Genomic DNA, 22399 nt, shown 5'->3' with positions numbered 1-22399 from the left:
ATTAGCCAAGATGTTCAGCATCACAATCCCATGCTCTGGATGTCCCTAAATCGCTGACTGACAGAATTGACTGACCGGATGACAAGGGATGGATCACTCGATAATTGCCCTGTTCTGTTCATTCCTTCTGAAGCACTGGCCACTGTCAGAAGACAGCATACTGGGCTAGATGGACCAGTGGTCTGACCCAGTATGGCTGTTCTTAAGTTCTAACAGTGTCTCTGTAAAATTAACATTGCAATAACATAAATGAAGGAAAGGACCTGCCCCCTGAGAAGCTAGTAGAAAAAGAGCAAGAACCTCAAGGTAAGGAAATTAAAGTGTCAGCTACACATTAGGAATAACTGCTTAGCAGTACGAGCTGTGGGGTCAGGTATAGACTAGAAAATACCAGCCCTGCAGTTATTCAATAAAAGCCAGTTTCTGCCATCCATGTATATGCGCAATAGTACCTTATGCCACAACTAAGTATGGATGTTGAAGTGAAAAGTCAGGATATAACCCCACCACCAGCACTGTAGTTCCCTTAAATACCAGTGACAAGTACCTGTGAGGGAACAGTGCTATCCTGAGCATGGAGCTGAATGAGCACATAATGTATTGCATAGACATCAGTGCATACACTTTATAAAGATAGACAGGTCTACTTGTGACTGGTGTATATCAGAAGTAACTTTATTAAAGTCAGTGGAAATACAATGACAATCGCATTTTAAGTAAGATCTTATTTGCTTGTAGTTCTTGAAATCCCGGGGGTACTTTATAGATTATGCATCCTGGAGCCACGGCCGACCTGTCCCACTCTGAAGTGCGGCTCTGGTGCGGCACAGCCACCCAACCCAACCCTTGAGGAAGGAAAGGTGAAAGGATCCCAAGGCAGTTTCTGTAAGGGTTGAGGGTTAAATTCTAATATATCAAAATATTGCCCTTGTTCTTTCTATTGGACAATATATTCTTCATCTCTTCCTGGCCTTAAGCGTGGTATGCTGCTGCTGTGAAACGTCCAACACTGGCTGTAAACAGCGGCTGGGTTCCACCATAAGCGCCGACTTGCCAAAGTGCTGGTGGGGAGGAGCTGATACGGGCGCTGCCGATGGGTGCTCAGCACCCACCATTGTTTCTGTGTGTGGCTGTTCCAGCCCCGGAGCACCCACGGGGGGTTGGTGGCTGTGTGTTCCACTGTAGTGACCCCTATACCTAACATGAAACTGAATTAGATGTTGTATTAAATTTCCAGAGGTGTTATAGCCGTGTTGGTCCCAGGATATTAGAGAGACAAGATGGGTGAGGTAATATCTTTTATTGGACCAATTTCTCTTGGTGAGAGAGACAAGCTTTTGACCTACACAGAGCTCTTTCTCAGGTCTGGGAAAGTTGGTCAGCATGTCACTACTAAATGCAAAATGGAACAGATTATTTAGCATAAGGATTTAACATGTTGCAAGAAACCATTCAAGGTGAAGTGGGCAGTTAACACCTCTGGGGTGATAGGACAAAGGAGGACAGCTTGTTGTAATGAGTCATATTGTATGAAAATCATTTTGTGCACCTTAGATGAAAAATGTCAAAGTACAAAAACTCATCTGAGCTAAACTACAGGGGTAATTTAGGGAAATAAAAGTTTATAATAACACTTAAGAGAGCCTGTATATGTCATCTAGAAAGCCTGCAGCTTTAGGGCCTGATCCTGCAGACACACATCATCATTATCAGTAAAAAGAAAAGGAGTACTTGTGGCACCTTAGAGACTAACAAATTTATTAGCGCATAAGCTTTCGTGAGCTACAGCGGATGCATCCGATGAAGTGAGCTGTAGCTCACGAAAGGTTATGCTCTAATAAATTTGTTAGTCTCTAAGGTGTCACAAATCCTCCTGTTCTTTTTACTGATACAGACTAACACGGCTACTAATCTGAAACCTGTCATTATCAGTAGTAACACTGTGGTAATGCCTAGGAGTCTTGGCTAGACATGGGCCCCATCGTGCTAAGCATTGTTACAGTAAATGAGAGTCCTTGCGTCAAGGAGTTATCAATCTGAGATGTATGTGAGGAATTGTTTGCAGGATCCAGGGTCTTAGCCCCGCCTACAACTTTTAATTTAGGATTTTTCTGTGTAATTAAAATACCTTGTCTGGGACTTTCATGCACAAGCCTCTAAGGTGCAGGTAAAAATGGCATTATACTCAGGGGGACAAATCTACTCTGAGGAGGTGTTTAAGTATAACACCACCAGGCTTTTAGTTATTTATTTTTAACTACCATTTAGTATGCTGTAGCTAGTAGTCTGTGGAAGTCAACATTAGCTAGTATAGTGCTGATTATGCTGTGGGCATAAAAAAGCTCAGAGAAATTCAGGTGGGCCACACATAACGAGTCACAGCTAAGGAGCCCAATAAAAAGCACCAGCTGGAACTGAACATTTCCTGCTTGGCGCAACGGCCATGGGGGAAGCTACCCTCCACTGAAGGCAGAGTGGGGCTTTGTTATTGATTCCCCTGGCAGCCGGCATTCACCCAGCCCTGCACTGGGGGTATCAAGGCTTCCTGCTGCTGCTGCAGTCCCTGCAAAGCTCCCAGTGGGAGCAGGCTTGGGCCCCGCACTACAGGGGGCGGCTGGCAGGGACAGGCACTGGGCTGGGCATCAGTACTAGAGCCCAGGGCCCCTTACCCAGAGCTCTCCGCAGGTCCAAATGCACCAGGTGCCTCCTGCCGCTGGCTAGGCTCCACAGTTGGATGAGCTCTGCCGAGACAGCTGCCACCTGTAGTCCCTGCACCCAGCCAGGGCATTGTGACCTCAGCCAGCCCGGGTGGGATAGCGGGGGCTGGGAGTGCAGCTGTGCTGGGGAGATAACCCAGCAGGGCCTAGCCCCGAGCCCCAGAGAGCGGGGCAGCAGCAGAACTAGGTAGCATTTGTGCCTGGGACTGACAACTGCCACTGTAACCCCAAAGGGCATCCGCTCTCTGCCTGTGACACACCGTCACCCCCTCCTCCATCGCTCAACTGATCCACAACTTGTTCTACACCCCTAGCCAACAACCAGACTGGGCTGCACGGTCCTCCACCTAACAACAGTCTGCACAGCACACTCCACTTACACACAGCCGGTGCTACACCCCTAATGAACACCCAACCCGGGCTACACACACCATTGCATCCAACAGCCTCTACTTCACCCGCAATTCACACACAGCCTGCGCTAGACCCCCTAATAAACACGCAATCCAGTCTGCGCACACACCCGCATCCAGTCTGTACTGCACCCCTCCCCCTCACAATCTGTGCACAGGGCTTAACAAGCACCTAATTTGTGCTTCATCCACTTGCACCCAACAACAGTCTGTGCTGTACACCCCACTCACAGCCTGTGCTACACCCTCGAACAAGCACACAACCTGTGCTACACACACCTGCATCCGTTACTACACTCACTAACACACCCAGAATCTGTGCTTACACACACAAATAATTACACTTTCCTTGGCGGTAACCAGGAAGCAAAATATATCCTTCAACTGTGGGGAGGTCATTACATTGTCATTTTGATACATCTCCTGTCTGCAGTACGCCTCTTGACGGTTGACCAGATTGCTAGCTTGTGAAATATTATTTTCCAAATGCTGTTTCCAAGTACGACAGACATGGTCATTATGGGTGAATTTTGTTAACTAATGGATTCTTTTTCAAATATCTTTATTGTATTTTAATACAGCTGGCCATTATCATCTACTTGAAGACAAAACGGAATGAAATGAAAAAAGAAAAGGAGTACTTGTGGCACCTTAGAGACTAACCGATTTATTTGAGCATAAGTTTTCGTGAGCTACAGCTCACTTCATCGGATGCATTCAGTGGAAAATACAGTGAGGAGATTTATATACACACAGAACATGAAACAATGGGTGTTATCATATACACTATAAGGAGAGTGATCACTTGAGATGGGCTATTACCAGCAGGAGAGCGGTGGTGGGGGAAAGAAAACCTTTTGTAGTGATAATCAAGGTGGGCCATTGCCAGCAGTTAACAGGAACGTCTGAGGAGCAGTGGGGGTTGGGGGGGGGCATAAACATGGGGAAATAGTTTTACTTTGTGTAATGACCCATCCACTCCCAGTCTCTATTCAAGCCTAAGTTAATTGTATCCAGTTTGCAAATTAATTCCAATTCAGCAGTCTCTTGTTGGAGTCTGTTTTTGAAGTCTTTTTGTTGCAATATTGCGACCTTTAGGTCTGTAATCGAGTGACCAGAGAGAATGAAATGAGTGATGGTCACTTTCTGTGTTATCCACTGTTTCAAAGGTACAGTCCCCCAGTATAAACACAGAAATGAATTATAGCATAAATATTGCACAGACATAGTTCATCTATGTGAAGTGCAGCCTAAAGTGTTGAGAGTCCAATACATTTATTCAATATATCCTATAAAATGATCTGTTTGAGTTTAAAGAGCTCCATAAGCAAGGTTTAGAACAAATGCTTTGAAGTCCTCCGTTCACAAAAGCTTGAATGTCAGCCTTTCCGCTTTAACCCAGTTAATTTTTTAACTAGACCAAGTGCAAACATCTAAAATTTCCATGATCTATCTAATCCCAGTAAATTCTTACATGGACTCCAGCACCAAAGCAGGTGACAGTGATTCTATAGAATCATTTAACGTTAGTAGACACAATGCTCTGGGATTTACCCCTTTTACAACATTTGTGTTTTCTAGCTGTGTCAGTGAGGGGCTCTAGAGCTAATACTAAAATAATTGTGGGAAAGGACAACACTGTCATGTTCCTTTGAGGCAGTGAAAAGCTGAAGATGAATTATGTATACTGCTTACTAGTGCTGGTTGGGAATTTTCTATCAGAATGTTTTTTCAATGGAAAATGCAGTTTTCACAACATTTAAATTTCCTGTGAGAAAATTCTGATGTGCCTCAAAATATATTTTCCCCCTCATTTTGATCCGAATCAAAATATTTAATTTTGTGGAACCAAACATTTAATTTTGGGCCAGTTTGACATTAATCTGTGTTTGCCTCACCTGCTGCGCCTCATGTCCATGCGCACTGACCTCTATGGACTGAGCTTCCGGGCTGGACTACATCTCCCAAGAGCTCTTAGGTCAGCTGCATCTTCATCCCCATCCCCATCCCTCAGCATAACGAGGAGTAAGTAGGCCTGGGTCAAGCTGATGGGGTCAGAGGCAGGAGGAGATATGGTGGAGCCCCCACCGCTGTGGTGGTTCCTCTGTTGGTGTGAGCTCCAAAAGGGAGTTTATCCTAACGGCAGTAGTTAGAATAGCTCCCTGCTGCTTTAACTTCCAATGGGGTTGGATGGCCAAAGGTAAGGGAGCTACAAACAGGTACCTGCAGCTGCCATTCTCCACTATGTCCGAGCACAACTCAGCCCTAATAGAGAATCAAAGGCTGTATCTTCTGTTATGGGAGCGCTAACTCATTTTTGTCGCCTTGTATAAATAGCAAGATTTCAAACTTGTTTTGAAAATACGGCAAAAAAATTCAGATTGGACAAAGAAACTTAATATTCAAAATATGTTCTGAGTTAATCAGCCTGAATCAAACCAGCAGACCTGAGCGTTAGAATACTCAGACTCCAAATCAAGAACTGAATCACAATTTTGCAACTGGACCCTATCTTTAGAATAGTCCAAATCAAAACTGTAGCCACCGAATTTGGGTACAAATACAAATAGATACAAAGAGCCACTGAACATGGGGGATTTTTATAATCCTGATCTGAATTCTGAGGCTTGAGGCCAACTCAAATTAATATCTTGAGGTTGTGTAATTAATGTACCTTAAAATATAGAAGCTGTGGCAATGTGCTTCTCTAATTGTGCTGCCAACCATTTCCCAGCTCTCTCTCATTGTTCATAATATCTTTGCAGTATACAAGAGTGCATAATATGCTTTTTGGCATTACAAAGCCATTTATGCCTTAGCTATATCTAACAATATAGAGAGAGTTGGATCAACCAGTAGGAGTCTCCTAATAATCTACAACATATGTAAACTATGCCATCTTTGCTCTGTTGCGCACATTAAAAAATAAGCAAATGCAGGAGAAGTATATTTAAATCTATGCTAAAACCTGCTACTTTCTAAAAACATTTGCAATACTTTTTATAACAATTTTTCCATTAAAACCAAAGATGAACAGTAATAAAACACTCTATCACACAAAATCCAGAGCTTTATTGTATTTTATTGGACACTTTTGAAGACACAAGAGTACTCAGGTACAATCCTAACAAGTTGTGAACTGCTCCAAAGGTCGGTGAAATTTGAAATTTATCTTGCACAGAGAGGTGAACAAGACCACAATGACTGGTATTTTATAATATAGTTTAAGAATACTCCAAGCAGGTGAGTACTGTAATGTTATGCCCAACAACTTTTATGCCATTCATCCATTTAAGCCACTTTGTAGTATAAATATGCAGCTTATCTCAGCTATTAAATCTCTGCAATATGTAATTAGGCCTTCTCATAATAACGCATTCAATCTCCTGTATATAAAAATCAGTGTAAGAATACTGATACATGCTGTCTTTACCATCATTGTACATTCATCAGACTCAACCACAGCAAGCTGCTAATTTCCAAACTAGAGCTAAGCAACTTTAGGTCAAACTCTCAAGTTGTCACCCAAGCAGAACTTCCATTGAAGTCACTGGGAGTTTTGCCTAAGGACTGGAGGGTTTGTTCGCTTAAAATAGCACAATGTAGTCTGAAATGCCTATTGATAAGTGTTCTGCAGGGAATTTGCTACAGAATACACTTGAACGTCTATTCCATGAACAACTCAATTAGAAACTTTTGTCCTATTGAAGTTCATACCAGTTTTACCAGCCTAACAGATGGTTCAATTTATGTTGTTAAAATGGGCTTCCATATGCCACTTATATTTTGAAGTTGTTTAAAAGGGCTACAAACTACAGCATGTAGTTGCAGTGTAAGATTCTAGTTCTAATTCTAAAAGGCTAGACTTTCTATTTTGCGGGGAGGGGGGGAGGTCAAGGGAATGGATTGGGGACTGAGTGGTCGTTTGCTCAGCAATCCTCAGTTCTGGGAAAATAAGTTTTACAGTGCTCCCATTAGATTGCAGAGGAAGGTGGGGTGCAAACGTGTGGAAACTCTTCTCATTTCACAACAACAAAATCTTTTAAACAACAAAAAGCTTGGATCAAGTTTGAATCTTTTAAAAGGTGAATATCAAATGTGCAGAGAATCACTGCTGTTCAGGAGCTACATTTCTGAGGGGCTGCAGAGCTCCCTTCATTCACTGCCGACATGCTGAAAGCAACACTCACAAATACAGGGACAAATTAATCCCAGCTGGATCTCCATTCAGTGGGTATTGCATCCATGTAACAAGGCATTATTAGCCTTACTTCTGCACTGACTTAAGGCCATGTAAATACTTTAATATCAATGGAGTTCTGCAGGCTACAAGTCTATGCAGAATTGGACCCACATAATTTAACATTGGATGTAAGGATCTTAAACCTGCTTTTCTTTATGCAAGTCATATTTCGGCACTATTAGACAAAGTATTGGGCCAGATCCACAACTCATGCAGGCTGGCATAGCCTGGATCTGTCATGATACATAGCCTTCCCTAGGTAGGTGGGTAAGTACGTGTCATATATCTGAAGTCTCAAGGCATAAGTTCTAAATTTTCACATATTTTACAGGAGAAGTCATTCATTATCATGATGCATTCTTGAAAATGAAATGGGGACCATTTGAAAAAAGAAACAAAAACCCCAGCAACTGACTAGCATGTCTGTATAGTATGCTCAACTGGTCTGACTTGCATTGCAGGAAGACGGTTGTGTTCTCTGACACACCAACACTGCTCTCCCATTATTATAAGATCAGCCTTACACATTCCACATCCTACCATCTTTAAAAGCCTATAATTACAAAAGCTGAGTGAGAATCTGTATTATTTAAAATTAACAGAGGAATGCAATCAACAGAGGCGAAGAGCATTTTTATACAAGAAAATAGCACTGTAGAAAGAAAGAGTCTGTACAGTATTTAAATATTGTATATACATAAAATTATATTGTTCATAACTCATCTTAAAGGTTCTCTTATTTGTAAACCAGGAAAGGCAACCAAAAGAAATCTTATATTTAACACTTTAAGCAGAGCAAGCAGCAGGAAACAATGCTAGCAAGCAGTTTGTAACTCTATAAGAAATACCTAGCCAGATAATGTTACTAGCATTTTCCAGTCCCTTTTTTATTTAATTCAGTACATTTTTTTCACATTCAACTAGGGAATTCTGCAAGAGAGAGACAAAGAATTCAAGGGCAGAATATAAGGGCCCAATCCTGCACTCTTTTCTTAGGCAAAATCCCAGTTAAGCAGTATCCTCAAGTAAGAAGTGCAGAATTGGGGCATAAATTACTAAAGTGATTGATAAAGCTTCCTTTTTCAAAAACCGTCAGTAATGGCTTCTATGGTTTTAACCTATGCTTAACTAAAGGAAAAGGGTTCCGGTAAATAATTAACCTTTCAATGTCTTGAAAGTGTAATACATTGCAGCAGGTGAAGGGGCAGCCTTGTTTAAAATAAAAATGATAAAAGTATTAAAAATATCAGTGTTTTTCAGCTGATGCTACAGGTTTGTCCAAGCCCTCAAGATTAGATGGGGGTCTGGATTTGAATCTGAGCTTCCCAGTTCATGGGGGATGCAGGGTTCCAGAACTGGCTCATCCACAGTTTTTTATAAAATGAAAACTGCCCTATCTGGAGCTGCGGTGCTCCAGTTGTGTGAGTGTTGGAAGACATCTTAGTAAAGCCGTACCATTTGGAAAGCATGGTGACACCACACGCAGTAGTGTATTCTGCCTGCATTACAGACAGACCCCTGAGCATGCACTGAACTCTGGTGTCTGGCGGGCACTCATTGAGGAACTGGGGCTTTTGTTCTCTGTCTCCCACATTACTTACTGCCTCTGCAGCACACTTCCAAAATATATTTTGTTCAACTAAAATGTTTACTTTAAAATTTATAACATTATTGATCCAGAAAACTTTCCATTTTTCACTTGTATACGCTTCTGGGGAAGTCCTCAACTGAGCACTCTTCCAAAATGATAAACCAGTGGATTAACTTGTCAAAGAATGCAATAATAGATTTCAGATTAATACTAATAAAAAAAACCCCCTAAAATGGAAAGTTTCTTTGTTATCAGAGAATTTGCAAATCTAAACCAGGGTAACAGCTGTTCAGTTTTATAGAAATAAGAGCTTTAGAAATAAAGGCAGACATTTTCAAACCTCAGTACTTACTGTTAGGCTCCTAAATCCATACACAGGCACCTAACACAGAAGAGTCCTGATTATTTCAAATTGGTGAGTATTGTCCATTCCTAGCGAAGTTAGTGGGAGATGTGGGTGTCAGCATCTTTGAAAATCAGGTCTCCATTCCTTATGTGCCTAAATACAGATTTAGGAGCCTAACTTTAGGCATCCAGATTTGGAAAAATTAGGCCAAAATACCTAAAACAAATGAACACTGCCAAAAAGTGATGTGTTCTCATAGTCAGAAGACAGTGCTGATCAAATAACCAATCCCCACAACAATCCTGTAGGTAAATTTTTGCAACCATTTTGGAACCTTCAGCTTAATCTTTAGCACCTGACAAGTTTATACTATTTAACAGAGGTGAGATTTTCAAATGCATCTAAGTGATTTAGGAACATTGACTTTCAATGGGACTTGTGCTCCTAAACCTCTTAGGACTTTTGAAAATCTCACTAGACCATTTAAGAGGAAAATAAACCTTGATATCTCTCTACCTATTGGCTGTTCTTATCTAGCCTGCTGAAATTCAAGTGGATTGTGTCATATATGAAAGTCAGAAAATGGAACACTGAAATAATAAGTCTCGCAGATGGACCACGGTAGGAGGGGACTTTTAGTAATTTAAGAAATCAATACCAGCTTTGACACTCTTAGAAGTGGCAACATCAATGGCCATGGCTTTAATCTCAGTGTCCCCAAACTGCATTAGGGTTTTGATCTCCCTCCGAGTTGGCACCAAAGTATCAGTTCCTGTGAGATCTAGACGAAGAGTGCCACACTTTTTCACTCCGGGCTCAGTGATGAAACTGACATTATCTTCCTCTGAGCTGTAGATATTGATCACTATTACTAACTGGGAAGGCTTGGCAGGCGTGTAACTGCGCGACACTGTTTCTCCAAGAGCTACAGATTGGTCGGCTGAGATAAATTTGTCGAAGACGTCAGTGCACCAGCGTGTGCCATCTTTAACCAGCAGCTTCTCCGGCGGGTGCTTTCCTTCCACGAACCGATTCAGGACCCCCACCCCATAGGTCAGAGGGGAACGTCGCACTTTGATGACAGCGGGGTCTAAGCCAAAAAGGACAGCGCCTTTGAGGATAGTGAGGCCCACATCCTGAGGAATGATGATTCGACATTTTGAACCGAAAGCATTCTGGACAGCTTGTTGGAGTAAAGGGGCTTCGGCAAATCCACCCACCAGGAACAGAAACTTGACATTGGTTACTTCTGGCTTTTCAAACAAGTCACCTAAACAGAGAGACAAAGCCTGCTCAGCTAGGAAAATTTCCTAATGGCAAAACCGATTAGACCATGAAATAATCTCGCAAGAGACACGATGGGAGCCCTATCACAAATATCCACACATAGGACCATAAAGAAGGCATGTGTCTGGAATGGCTCCATAAACTCTGTGACACCTCCAAAGTGTCTTTTGTTCTGAAAGATTCTAACGTTTGGGGAGAGAAATGTCCTGTATTTAACATGGAGGATGTGTCTGAGGGGGCCCTCAAAACAGAAGAAAATTTTGAAGTAGTAGAGTCCAGATACACGTTTTAAAACTTATTTTTCTCTTAAGCCATATTTTTATTTTTATTTTTTCTGCTAGATGAAAGCGGGCACATTTCTGTGCAAACCAATCCAACAGCCAGTCTGGGGGCGGAGAGGGAAGCCTGCTAGATGAAATATCCCCCATGAGGTCCTGACATCCAAGACAGCAGCCAGGTATTCCCAGGCAAAACTGACTAATGCTCCCTTGATTACATTACATACAATCACCCAATTTTAAAATATTAATAATTCTGATTTCACCTTCTCAACTGAAATGTATTCCACCTGCAAAGTAATACCTCCTTAAATCCTTTTTACATATGTTCCCTCTTTACTTAAACCCATGTTCTCTAGTTCTAGTCTATCCAAAAAACTCATATCTATTAAGTTTAATGTTACATTTACCTGTACCTAGTTTAAACGCTTCAATCATGCTGTCTCAATTATCTGTCAAAACAAAATAATTCTAGTTCTCTCATTTTCTATTCATATATAAGCTATTTTGCTGCATTTATATTAGTTGCCTTATTATGCTGTGCTCTAATATAATTATGATTTTTTTCATATAGGATGCCCAAAATTGGACACTATATTCCAAATATTCTAATATATAATAGAAAGAAAGAAAGAAAGAAAGAAAGAAAGAAAGAAAGAAAGAAAGAAAGAAAGGATATTGACTATTAATTAGGTTTCAATCTTCTAATGATTTATATTCCTGAAAGCTCAAGAGGAAATAAAATGTATGCAGCTTTAGTACTGATTGCCTGGTCAACAGCTACAGAATAGCTAGAAATATCTATTAAGATACTAGCTGACTTGGAGCAACCCTGACAGTCATTTTTGGGGTAATTTGGGAGAATTAAATTCCTCACCCCCAATTTGTGGGGTCAAATTACCCCACTGAACGTAATTCCCAGTTTGGGGGCTGTGATAGATGAGTATTTGGATAAATCAAACTTCAATTTACGTCCAGTCACAGACTCATGACACCTTGATACATACTAAGATGTTGAATAATCTGGTCAATTGTAGGTTTGAAAAGGGCATTCATTGCATCTGGACTCATCCTTAGCATTCCTTGGGAGGACCACTTGACAAAATCCACGCTGCAACAAAAGAGCAAAGGAGGCTGTTAAAATGAGTTCTAATGTTAAGAGTAAGACAGTACTTGAGCAGTAGTACATGACTGACAAGAAATTCACAGATTTACAGCCTCTACATTAAGTACGTCACTTGCAGTATGAAAAATGGCCAGCTATGTCCCACAGCTGTGTCCCACTGGCTTCTGCAACCCACTGTATGAAGGGCATGCTGGGCCCAGGGTGTGTAAAGGGTGAAACTCTCTATGGAATTGCTACAGTTGGTGTGGGCTGCTTTAAATTACACCAGATGCTCTTGTGGTTTCTGGTCAGCCCAGAATCAGATAAATGGGAAGGTGACTCTTAGCAGCACTGAATATGGCCAGAAATACAGGAGACTGTCTCAGTGTGGAACCTTAGGAAATGGTGCCATATAAATGAAGATGGTCTAGTGGAACTCGCAGAAAGAAGTCTACAGCAGGATGCAAGTGTTTCGGAAAAAAACTCTTAAGAAAAGCTAGAATATAACTTTATTTTCTGGTAACTGTATCTGAGGCAGTATGATTTTCCCATCATTAGATTACATTTTCTCACTACAATCTATTACACTACTTGTAATTAGGATATTTTAATTATTATTCTTTCCAGCAGTGAGTAGTTAATTATGAATCTATCCAGGTTCAACTGCCTACTTACTTGCTTTTCCTTAAGGCATGTTCCACGCTGTGACCTCGAAACTTCTTATAATAGTCAATGAAGGAGAAAGGCAGAGTGATATTCAGTGGATTGGTTCTGTCTGGGGCTGCTGCCCTTTTACGGGACTCAAACGCTATCATCAGATCCACCCAAGCAGCAGGACGCTTGATTTTAAATTGTTCAATAAAATCTTCTCCAAATATTTTACACAGGAGTTTTTCAAACTCGTAGTCCACGCCTACAGAACCATATGGCCCACCTGTGTTAGAAACAAAACATATTGTTAATATATTGTATTGCTCATTAGAATTTGAGCCCATCATATACAAATCCAGATCATACTGACATAGCTAAGCAGATGATAAAATGCAACGATCCAGAGCATGGTAAGTCTATTTTCACTGTCAGGGAAACACTCTCTTGTATATGAGGAGATCAAGATGGAGCTTGTGTTCATGAATAAGTTGCTCTGCTGCACAGAGAAAGACATATGCTGGGTTCCTCTTTGGTGACACTGGAGTCACCAAGGCTGATAGTTCAGGACTCATACAGAAGAGCACCAACCCAGGATTTCATGGGTGCTATGACAACTAAGGGATTGTCTCAGGTAGCTAATGGCAAAGCTCAACTGGATCTGGAGTTGGGGGTGGGAATGTAACCTGGGGAGTTGAATTTTACTTCCTGGCCATGGACCAATCACCATGTCATTTGATTTGAGATAGGGGCACACCTTTCTCATCAGGGTGATGGACCCATCTCGGTGCTCTACCTCTGGAAGTTAATGGTGCATGTGTGATTCTACATGAATCTGCGGGAGAATACCGTTCTTCTAACAAATCACTCGGTTAATAGCCTGGTGGGACTTTACAACAATCTTTTGTTCTGACTATCAGCCAGCCATATAGTGACCCCCTAAATGCCCAGGCAGGTCACCACAGTTTAGAGATGACCTATGAGAGATTAAATGAGAGGAGAGATGGCTAGCGTGTGAGTGATGGAAGTCAGACCAATGCTGGCGATGTTTTACTTTTCTCATAGTAAACATATACACAATGTTATTTAACACTATCTATTGACTAGCAGTTCAGAAATCACATGAAATTAGCAAGACCTTTTGAATCACAGCATCCTTATTGGCAGTAAGGGTGTAAGATCAAACTCCAAGTACTATACAAGTGAAATGAGTAGTGGATAATGTAATTTTACCAGTTGCCTTGTACAGTTCCTTCAGGTGTCCTTCAGGGAGCCTGATCTGATGGACAGTGAGATCCACTGTGCCTCCTCCACTGTCGACAACTATGTACCGATCACCTATGAAGCAACAGCAACAAGCATGCATCATTTTCATCGGCATCAACACAACAGTCTACTAATACTTAAGCAATATTGAACACTAATACTGCGGGCATCCCGAGCAGAAAGCCATGAACATGTGTACTGGGAACATCTGGCTTGAAAATTAGCAGTTCCTAATGGAATAATTTGCAGTGATTTATAATGGAAGTGAAACTTGTACGCTACAGATTTAAGCACCCATGTGGGGAGAATGTATCTTTATGATAAGTGGAATTGTGCATGCCATCTGTGTACATTCCATTGCGTTAACAGTTCTGCAGAAATGTTACAGTGCCAGCTTACTTACAAGGTGTATTCTGAGGACATTATGCTCTGGCTTGTATTTTAAAATCTGGGTTCATCCTTTTTACAACCCATCAGCTTAATAATATGTGCTTTTCTAGAGCATGCAAAATTTTAGCTCAGTCTTGTAGACTAAGACCAGTGTATGCACTGTAATTTAAAGGAAAATACAGTCATTTTGAGAATACCAAAAGCACATAATAAATTTTTGGGAAAGATTTGTGGGTTTTTTGCCAGCAATATAAAACCAGCAAGAGCAAAGACAATTCACAAAAGGACGCTACCTTCCTCCAACTCGGACCAGATCTCTCCTATGACATTTTCCACCAAAAAGGTGCGGCTCTGCCGATTACGACGTATGTGTTCTTTAGCTAATCATTGACAGAGAGAAAATTACTAAGCATAAGAAAGCAGGAACAAGCTGATAACATACAGTGCAGGAAGCAAGCACAAGCAGAATGAGAGCTTTCTATGTATCATTCAATAAGGTTCTAACAAAACAGATGAACAAAAATTGGTGTACTAGAATTAGGAATTTACAAACTGAGTTCTGGAAAGAAAAATATCAGATATTCTATTCTTTACTTAGAATAATTGGATTTCAAATATTCCTCTAAGATTTCTTTAAAAGCTTTCTTTGTAATACATATTTATTATATTTTTAATTAACAAAATGAAAAATTTACATACAGACACATTTTTTGGTTCTAGAAATGCCAAGATGCATTTTTGCCAGTAGGTGGCATACTTGACGCATAATAAAATAATCAAGAATTGACTTTAAAACTGTCTAGGAATTGAAGGGACACTTTGGCCAAGATTTTCAAAAGTCATTACTGATTTTGGGTGCCCCCGTTTTTGGTTGCTTAAGATGAGGTGCCTCAAGGGAGCCCAGTTTTTGGAGGGTAGCTGCTCAGTACCTTCTAAAAATTAGGACCCTTCAAAATATCTCCATTTGAGCACCCATAATCATTAGTTATTTCTGAAAATCTTGGCCTTTGTCAGGTTTGTGCTATAGACCTGGGTTGTGGGAGCGAATCCTGCTCATTTTACTCAGCCATACCTCCCACTGGATTCCAGTTAGACTTTTGCTTGATGGAGGACCTGTAGGATTTGGCCCATTACATATCTGCATATACCAGCATACGTCAATTTAAATACATATGATTTAAAAATGAAGTCTAGTCTAGTAACACATAGTTATAGCAATAATGCATTTTATGAAAATTAATCTCCACATAGACATTTAAAATATGTAATGTGATTTGCTAAGTGTCTCACGAAAGTATTTCTAAACCCAGCTTGTGCAACTAAATGACTACTAAATCATTTCCAATGTAACTTTCACTCATCTATTTGATACTACAGAAAAATGCAGACACATTCCATGGTATAGAAAAATATTGTTTCATTTAAAAAAATTCTAACTAAAATTAGAAAAAAAGGTACATTTATTGTATATAAGAAGACATTTATATTTTGCTAGCTAATGATAATACACTTCACATTTCTATAGTGTTTTCCATTTGAGGATATCAAGAGGATATCAAAAGCCAAAGAATAAAACCTCAGTTCTCCTGTGATGCAAGCAAATAATATTATCCTCGTTTTACAAGTTGAGAAGCAGACACAGAAAGGTTAAGTGACACCGGAGTCAATAACAGAACAAGGGATCGAATCCAAAGAAGGGCCTGATCCAATACCCACTGAAGTCAATGGGAGCCTTTCCATTGATTTTAAAAGGCATTGGATCAGACCTGAGATACATTCCTTTAACCATTAGATTATGCTTCCTCTCTTAATGCAAATTTATCCTCAGTATTCTGAAGAGTACAACTTTTGTTTTGACTACACAGCACTAAAATAGTCCTTGAAATGCTTCTTTCTGTTTATGTTTAAAGGATTTTCCTTCTTGACCTCTCCTCAGCTTTGCTTGGGTCCCTGCCATGCTTTTATTGAATTTTAGATAAAATCCCAAATTAATTCGCTCATCGCCTTGTTTCTATTAATTCTAACTGAATTAAATCCTTTTCGTCTACACCAGCTTTTACCTTATTAAGTAAAGAAAGATAACTGTAAAAAGACTTTTGACAGAATCCCATGACTTTGTGAACAGATTTTGCTCAACAGCCCAGCCCTGTAGCTCCCTTTAACCAAACAAGAAAATGTTTTCATTTGCATAGGGATAGATGCCCTGGCAGCCCAAGTAAGGGGCCACGGAAGGTCCTGAGCATGTGGCTCAGCTACACAGAGGATGGGGTAGAATGTGTGAATCCACACACAGGTTTGCACCCTATGTTCTGTAAGAACTGTGCTCTGCAGGGGCTACACCATTCTGAATAAGGATGGCAGCCAGAGGACAGGTGCAGAGGCAAGACCAATGCATTGACAAATACATGGTTGCACCAGCCAAAAATTGCTTGTTTAGGGGTGCACAGTTTCTCAGGCTCCAGCTCCAACTGTGAAGAAGTTCTGTGGTCTAGGCACAGGAGGGATGCTTCTGTCCTCCTGCCCATTAAGAGACACCCCTGAGCAAAGCCTCTTTATAGCTTTGTGCCGGGGTGAAAATTTTACCTGGGGTACTATTGAATAAACCTGTGTCGGGGTCTTTGTGGCATGGTCAGGGCTAAAATTGTGGTGGCTAAATATTATTTCATCTAGATAAATAAGACATGCTATTTTATTAAAAGGACTCAATCAGTTTAATTAATTATGAAATTTCTGGGGGCAAACTGGGTCATCACATCCTGTCAACTAAAAAAAAAAATGGCTTCCATTAAGGACAGGGAGAAATAAAATGTCTTGAATGGGTTTATTAGCAGAATCTTCCATTTGCTTTTGCTGTTTTGAGCTGGAAAAAATGACAAAGTATAAGATCTTTTGCCAAATTCTCTGCGGGGGTAAACTGGCACAACTCCACAACTGTCAATGGACTGCACCAATTTACACTAGCAGATAATTTGGATCTTTACATTACCATCAAAACTTGTCCCATCTTTACTGCCTAACTTCAGACTCAATCAGAATGACAGTTTTCAAAAACTTCTGCAGTGAAAGATGATCCATCTGCAAACCAGTTAAATTACACTCCATAGTCTGCCTCTCAGTGTAAACGAGTCTGCATCCAACCTACCATGGGAGCTAGTAAAAACTCAACATTCACAGTAACAATAGATAACACACCATGATATCTGAAGCACAATACTTAGTTTCTGTTTGAAGTTCAGAGAACATGCTATGCCGTATCACGTAGCACAGTTTTGCTAACTACTGGTGAATGCTGACTATTTCATGGTGACCAATGTAATTGTGAACCAAAAATCACCAAGTGCCCAACTTTTGACAAAAATTCCAGAAACATTAAAGGTCTGATGGCAAATTCAAGTGTAATCCCTTGTTAAATTAATATAGCTAGTTTAACACATCATGGTTGGCTCACAAAAATAAAGTTAAATCTGCACTAGGAAACAATTAGCTATTACATTAAAACAGTAAGGTCCCAATCCTGCAAACACTATGCCTTTGCTTAACTTCAAACCTGTGAGTAGTCCCTCATGTCCCAATAAAGTCAATCGTGCTACCTGCATGCTTCAAGTTAAGCATTGAGCACAAGCGTTTGCAGGATCAGTGCCCAAAATAGTCAAATTAAAGTAAATAGAGAAGTTTTTCTATACTAGCCTGTAATGTTCCACTAACACAAAGAGGCAATGATAAGAAAACTGCCCTAATGACCAAATCTAAAGTAGCCGAAAGGCACTAGATCTCAAGTCAGTTAGTAGAAGAGGTACCCTGTGTAAATCCAGCTCCTACGGTGTCACTAGCATTATAACCATTGACAGGTGCTTTGCTGCTCAGGTCTATCATCTGGTGAAGGCGGAGCTTTCTGCAGTAGATGGAAGCAGCCTCAGGTTCCAGGGCAATTATCAGCTGCTCGGGGTTTTCAGGAGTTGCCATTCCTGCCTGTGAAACAGAATCATGCAGAGAAGTGGGGTGGGAAAAAATGTAACCAGATAGTCTTCATCTCAGACTGGTTTGGTAGGTGAACAATGAACATTTAAACCAGCTCTGCATTTTTTTCTAAGTTAAATGCCACTAAAAAGCTGCTGAGCCATTGGCTAAGGATCTTGGCCTGCAAAAAATTATGTCTTCAGTTTTCACAAGTTTGCAGGTTGTAATTGGGGAAGATGCATGCACTTACCATGCTTAGTATCTAGTTAATGAGGTGAGCGCGTACAATAGGCAGAGAAAGAGAGCTAGAGAAGACAGTTGAAATCCAGGGTAAACTGTCTACAATCTCCACTCCTTTTAACCCAGCTAAATCTAAACTTCTCAAGAGTCCCAACCTTCTGTCAAGAAACGGAGAAATACCTTTGCCCTCCTTTCACTGTAACAATAAGATTAACGCATCACTCTTATTTTATATCCTATCACTACACAGAGCAAGTGGATAACATAATGGCTATTGTATCAACCCAGCAAATTTTGTTCACATGTGTGGTGGGGGCTGAAGAAATTTCCACAGTAGCTCTTGCAGAAAGCCAGCAAGAGGAGTCCCCTGAAGTCACTGATCTGTATAATGCCCTTTGCCAGATATCCATCTTTTCACTTACAGTTGAGTTTTTCTATTACCATCACCTTTACACACACCTATATTCTGCAATAGTTTTAAGATGCAGACTAAGTATTGCCAACCCATGCATTCAAAATCATATGTCAGGCCTGCAAAACATCATGAGACTGGCTTAAAAATAAGAAAATTTTAAAAACAACATATTTACAGTTCTTTTTATTTGCTTTCTGGTTTGTGAGCCTTTAGGGGTCATGTTTTCAAGGTTTTCTCTACAACTATAAGGGCTACAAACTTACTTCTGCCCCTCCCCATGAAACCTAAGATTCTCATTTAATCACGTGACTCCAAGAGTTGGGGCTTTAAGAAAAATTCCAAATATCACAAAAGGTGGCAAGTGTGCTTTTGTCTTATTTTTCTTTTCTCCTACAAGCTCCGGTGTTTTCCCTGAGCTTCTGACTTTCTCTTATGACAGGCAACATTGACATTTCCAAGCTCCTACAGTTCCAACTCAAGTTGAGGTTTTCCTGCTAATGTTGTTTATTGATAAACTGTGTTCCTTAATGCTAAAGCACGTTGGTAAAGAGGAGAATGGTTTTTTGATTTATTTGTTTTCATTGTCAGTCTCCCAGGCAACTTTTGGGTGCTTTGATTCATGCACAGACACTGTCACTGCATGAGAGCTTTCCAAAAAAAAAAAGAAAAAAAGAAAAAGGCACAACAATTACCTAAGATGTGAACAAGCCTTTAAAATACAAAACAAACAAACAAAAGTGGCTCAGATGGAAAAACAGCTGACCTGCATTGGAACCCCAAATAGTTCACATAGTTACACTTTGCACTATAGTAATAAGACAACTGCTGGTTGTCCATGCTGGGAAATAACTTGTTTGTATGAGAAGGTATAAGTGAAAGTAAAGCTTGTTCATAAGCCAATGCTCAGGCCAGACTGCTCAGCACAACAAAAGTGATTGTTTCACCATTTGTCTTCTCATCACCTTGTTCTTTTCCTCTCACTTGTAACAACCATAAGAGGCCTGTACTTCCAACAAAAGCATCACTCTCCCCACCACTACTGGGAAGGGTGAAATGGAGAAATTGTATGGTAAATAAATTCCCACTCCATGGCGTGGGAGTATATTTACAAAGGTTGTTCATTGGTTTGAAAGCACATGAACCATAAAAGCTTTGTGGACTGTGCTCAGTTCACTACGGGCCAGGTTTGGATACCTTTACTCATGCTGGGCAGCATATTACGCCACGAGTAGTCTCACTGAACTCAGTGGGGCTATTTATAGAGTAAAATACTGTCCAACATGAGTATGGGTGTCAAATCTGGACACCTATCTCACATTACATATTAAAAAAACTACATTAAAAGAAAGGAAATGATAAGGGTGCAGTTGCCTACACAATCTCTCTGTTACACCCTTTTGTGTCCAACCTATGCACTGGAGTAGGCAAAGTTCCTGTGGAAAAAAGGTATGTGAAAAAATAGTAAGTGATAATATAATTAAAATCTATATCATAATGCAGATGCACAAATAGTCAGAATTAAGGTGGCATGTTCAACTGTCAGTTAGGCATTTCCTAACATTTGAATGTGACTTTGCAACCAAAATAAATTTCTTTTTATGTAGCTTTTTGTAGGCAAATTCTTAGGCTTATTTTTTTCTAAAAGAAAAAGGTAAAAACAAATTCTGTTATACGGAACTATAATAACCTCCTCCCCACGCCATGCATCACCAGCAAGATTTGAACCTGAACTTTCAGCATTGCAGCATAGACTTCTACTATTTGAGCTATAGGACTAACTACATTAGCAAGCAGCAGTAGTCTGTTATCTCCTGGGGGATGGGGATGGGTGGGCTGTTGATGCCATGTGTTGGATCCAGTGGGTAGTCAGGGAGAAGCCTGACCTGGGGCTTTCTCTCTCTCCGGCCCCCGTCAGCTGGAAGAGCGGCTCCTGCCCTTTGAGGGGAGACAGGATTCCGAGGTCACATACTATGTCCCAGGGATGTGGCTGGTGACAATTCCAGATGGGTCTAGCTCTTTCCACCACTCCTCCTGCTCCAGGAACTCCTAAGCGTTCCCAGTACAATGTGTGTTGCAGCTGCTGCATGAGACCCGCTCTTTAGAATGCTTTGTGTTCAGCCATTTTGACATACTCAGAACATTATCCTGGGGAACACATGCAGGAGAAGGTACATGGGAAATTTTAACAGTTGATAACTCAACTAAACCTAAATGGAATTTTGTGAGGCAAAGAAAAGGCATTTTTCTAACTCCAGGACTTTCTCCCTGCTGAATTTCAAAGGCTATTTGCAAACCATGGAGGTGTTAGTGTTTCTCAAAACAAGAAAGAAAGAAAGAAATGGCAAGAATTTTTAATCATGAAAAGTGGTATGCAACCTAAATCTAGGGGTTGATACCAACTCTCCCAACAATATATTATACATGTTTGTCTCTATATAATATACAGTGTGACACACACAAACACATGTACATAGAGACAGAAAGCATGGACTTGTGAGGCGGAATGTGGTGCTGAAACTTCCCTTACTACAGCACCCTAAATATGAATGGTACAGACACATAAAAGACAATGTCATTATCCCATGAAGTTTATGATGTAAGTTGAGGGCACATGCACAAGGAATGTGGTCAAGCATTGGGCACAGGCGGTAAAGGGAAGAGCAGGACAAGGTCAACATGAATAAAAGAATATGGCTGCTGAAGATGGTAAGCCATGGGTCTCTGGGGCTGTGTGTAATTTCTGTCTTTGTGTCTTTCTTTCCGCCTTTTTTCATGCTCTCAAACATATGTGCACACATACAACTATTAAAAGGGGGAGATTTAGGTTTTAGTGGGCTGTAATAGGGATGGGCCAGGAAAAGGGACCTGGTATTTGACTCTACGTAGATCAATGTGGAGATGCTATGGCTCTTAATCCAGCCTAGGCTATGGGGTACAGCACTGCAGCCTCACATCCTAACTCAAGATTGGAGGGGTGGACTTCCTTACCCCAGCCCACTCAGTTTGCATAAAGCTCAGCTACTTATGTAACATCAAGGAAGCAGACCGGTGTTCCCTCTACAATATAAATACATAAAAGCCAAGCCAATCTATCCCAACACAAGGACAACGGTAGTTTGTGTCTTAATGACCACTGGATTTATCTCAAAGACTTAACATAGATTGTTTTCTATACTGAGCATCTCATTTCTGAAAATTAATGAGTGTGGACCACGCTAGATTGTAACCTTTCAGGATGTGGCCATGGATTCTGCTTTTATTCTCTGTGTAGAGCGCACAGAAACCATGATGTGTCACGCAAATATTTAACAATAATTAGCCAGGCAGTCTTTGATGAGTAGCCTACCTGAAGGCACAATTCTCAGTGCATGCAGGTATAACGTCCTTTTGGGCTCAGGAGACCTTGCTAGCTATGGGGCAGGGCAGCTACTTTTCTTGAAAAATAACACATTGTATGTCTGGAAAATGGTGACATGCTTAAACACCAGGTAACACCAAGTGAA

General features: G+C 40.7%; 1 protein-coding gene across 1 annotated transcript in view; it reads right to left on the bottom strand.

Moving 5' to 3' along the window:
• Nucleotides 1-6194: 6194 nt before the first annotated feature.
• The window catches only part of HSPA12A (heat shock protein family A (Hsp70) member 12A), an 85207-nt gene continuing 69002 nt past the window's right edge, over nt 6195-22399 (bottom strand). The window contains exons 7-12 of the mRNA XM_037905439.2: nt 18082-18253; nt 14578-14664; nt 13862-13966; nt 12656-12914; nt 11883-11986; nt 6195-10580 (exon numbers count right to left, since the gene is read on the bottom strand). Of these exons, the coding sequence (XP_037761367.1) occupies nt 9946-10580; nt 11883-11986; nt 12656-12914; nt 13862-13966; nt 14578-14664; nt 18082-18253 (1362 nt within the window). The 3' untranslated portion in view covers nt 6195-9945. The remainder of the gene's footprint in view (nt 10581-11882; nt 11987-12655; nt 12915-13861; nt 13967-14577; nt 14665-18081; nt 18254-22399) is intronic.

The sequence above is a fragment of the Chelonia mydas genome, chromosome 7 (genome assembly GCF_015237465.2).
Source record: "Chelonia mydas isolate rCheMyd1 chromosome 7, rCheMyd1.pri.v2, whole genome shotgun sequence".
Lineage (NCBI taxonomy): Eukaryota > Metazoa > Chordata > Testudines > Cheloniidae > Chelonia > Chelonia mydas.
Note: the sequence above shows the minus strand (reverse complement) of the source record. Positions and strands in the feature narration are given on the sequence as shown.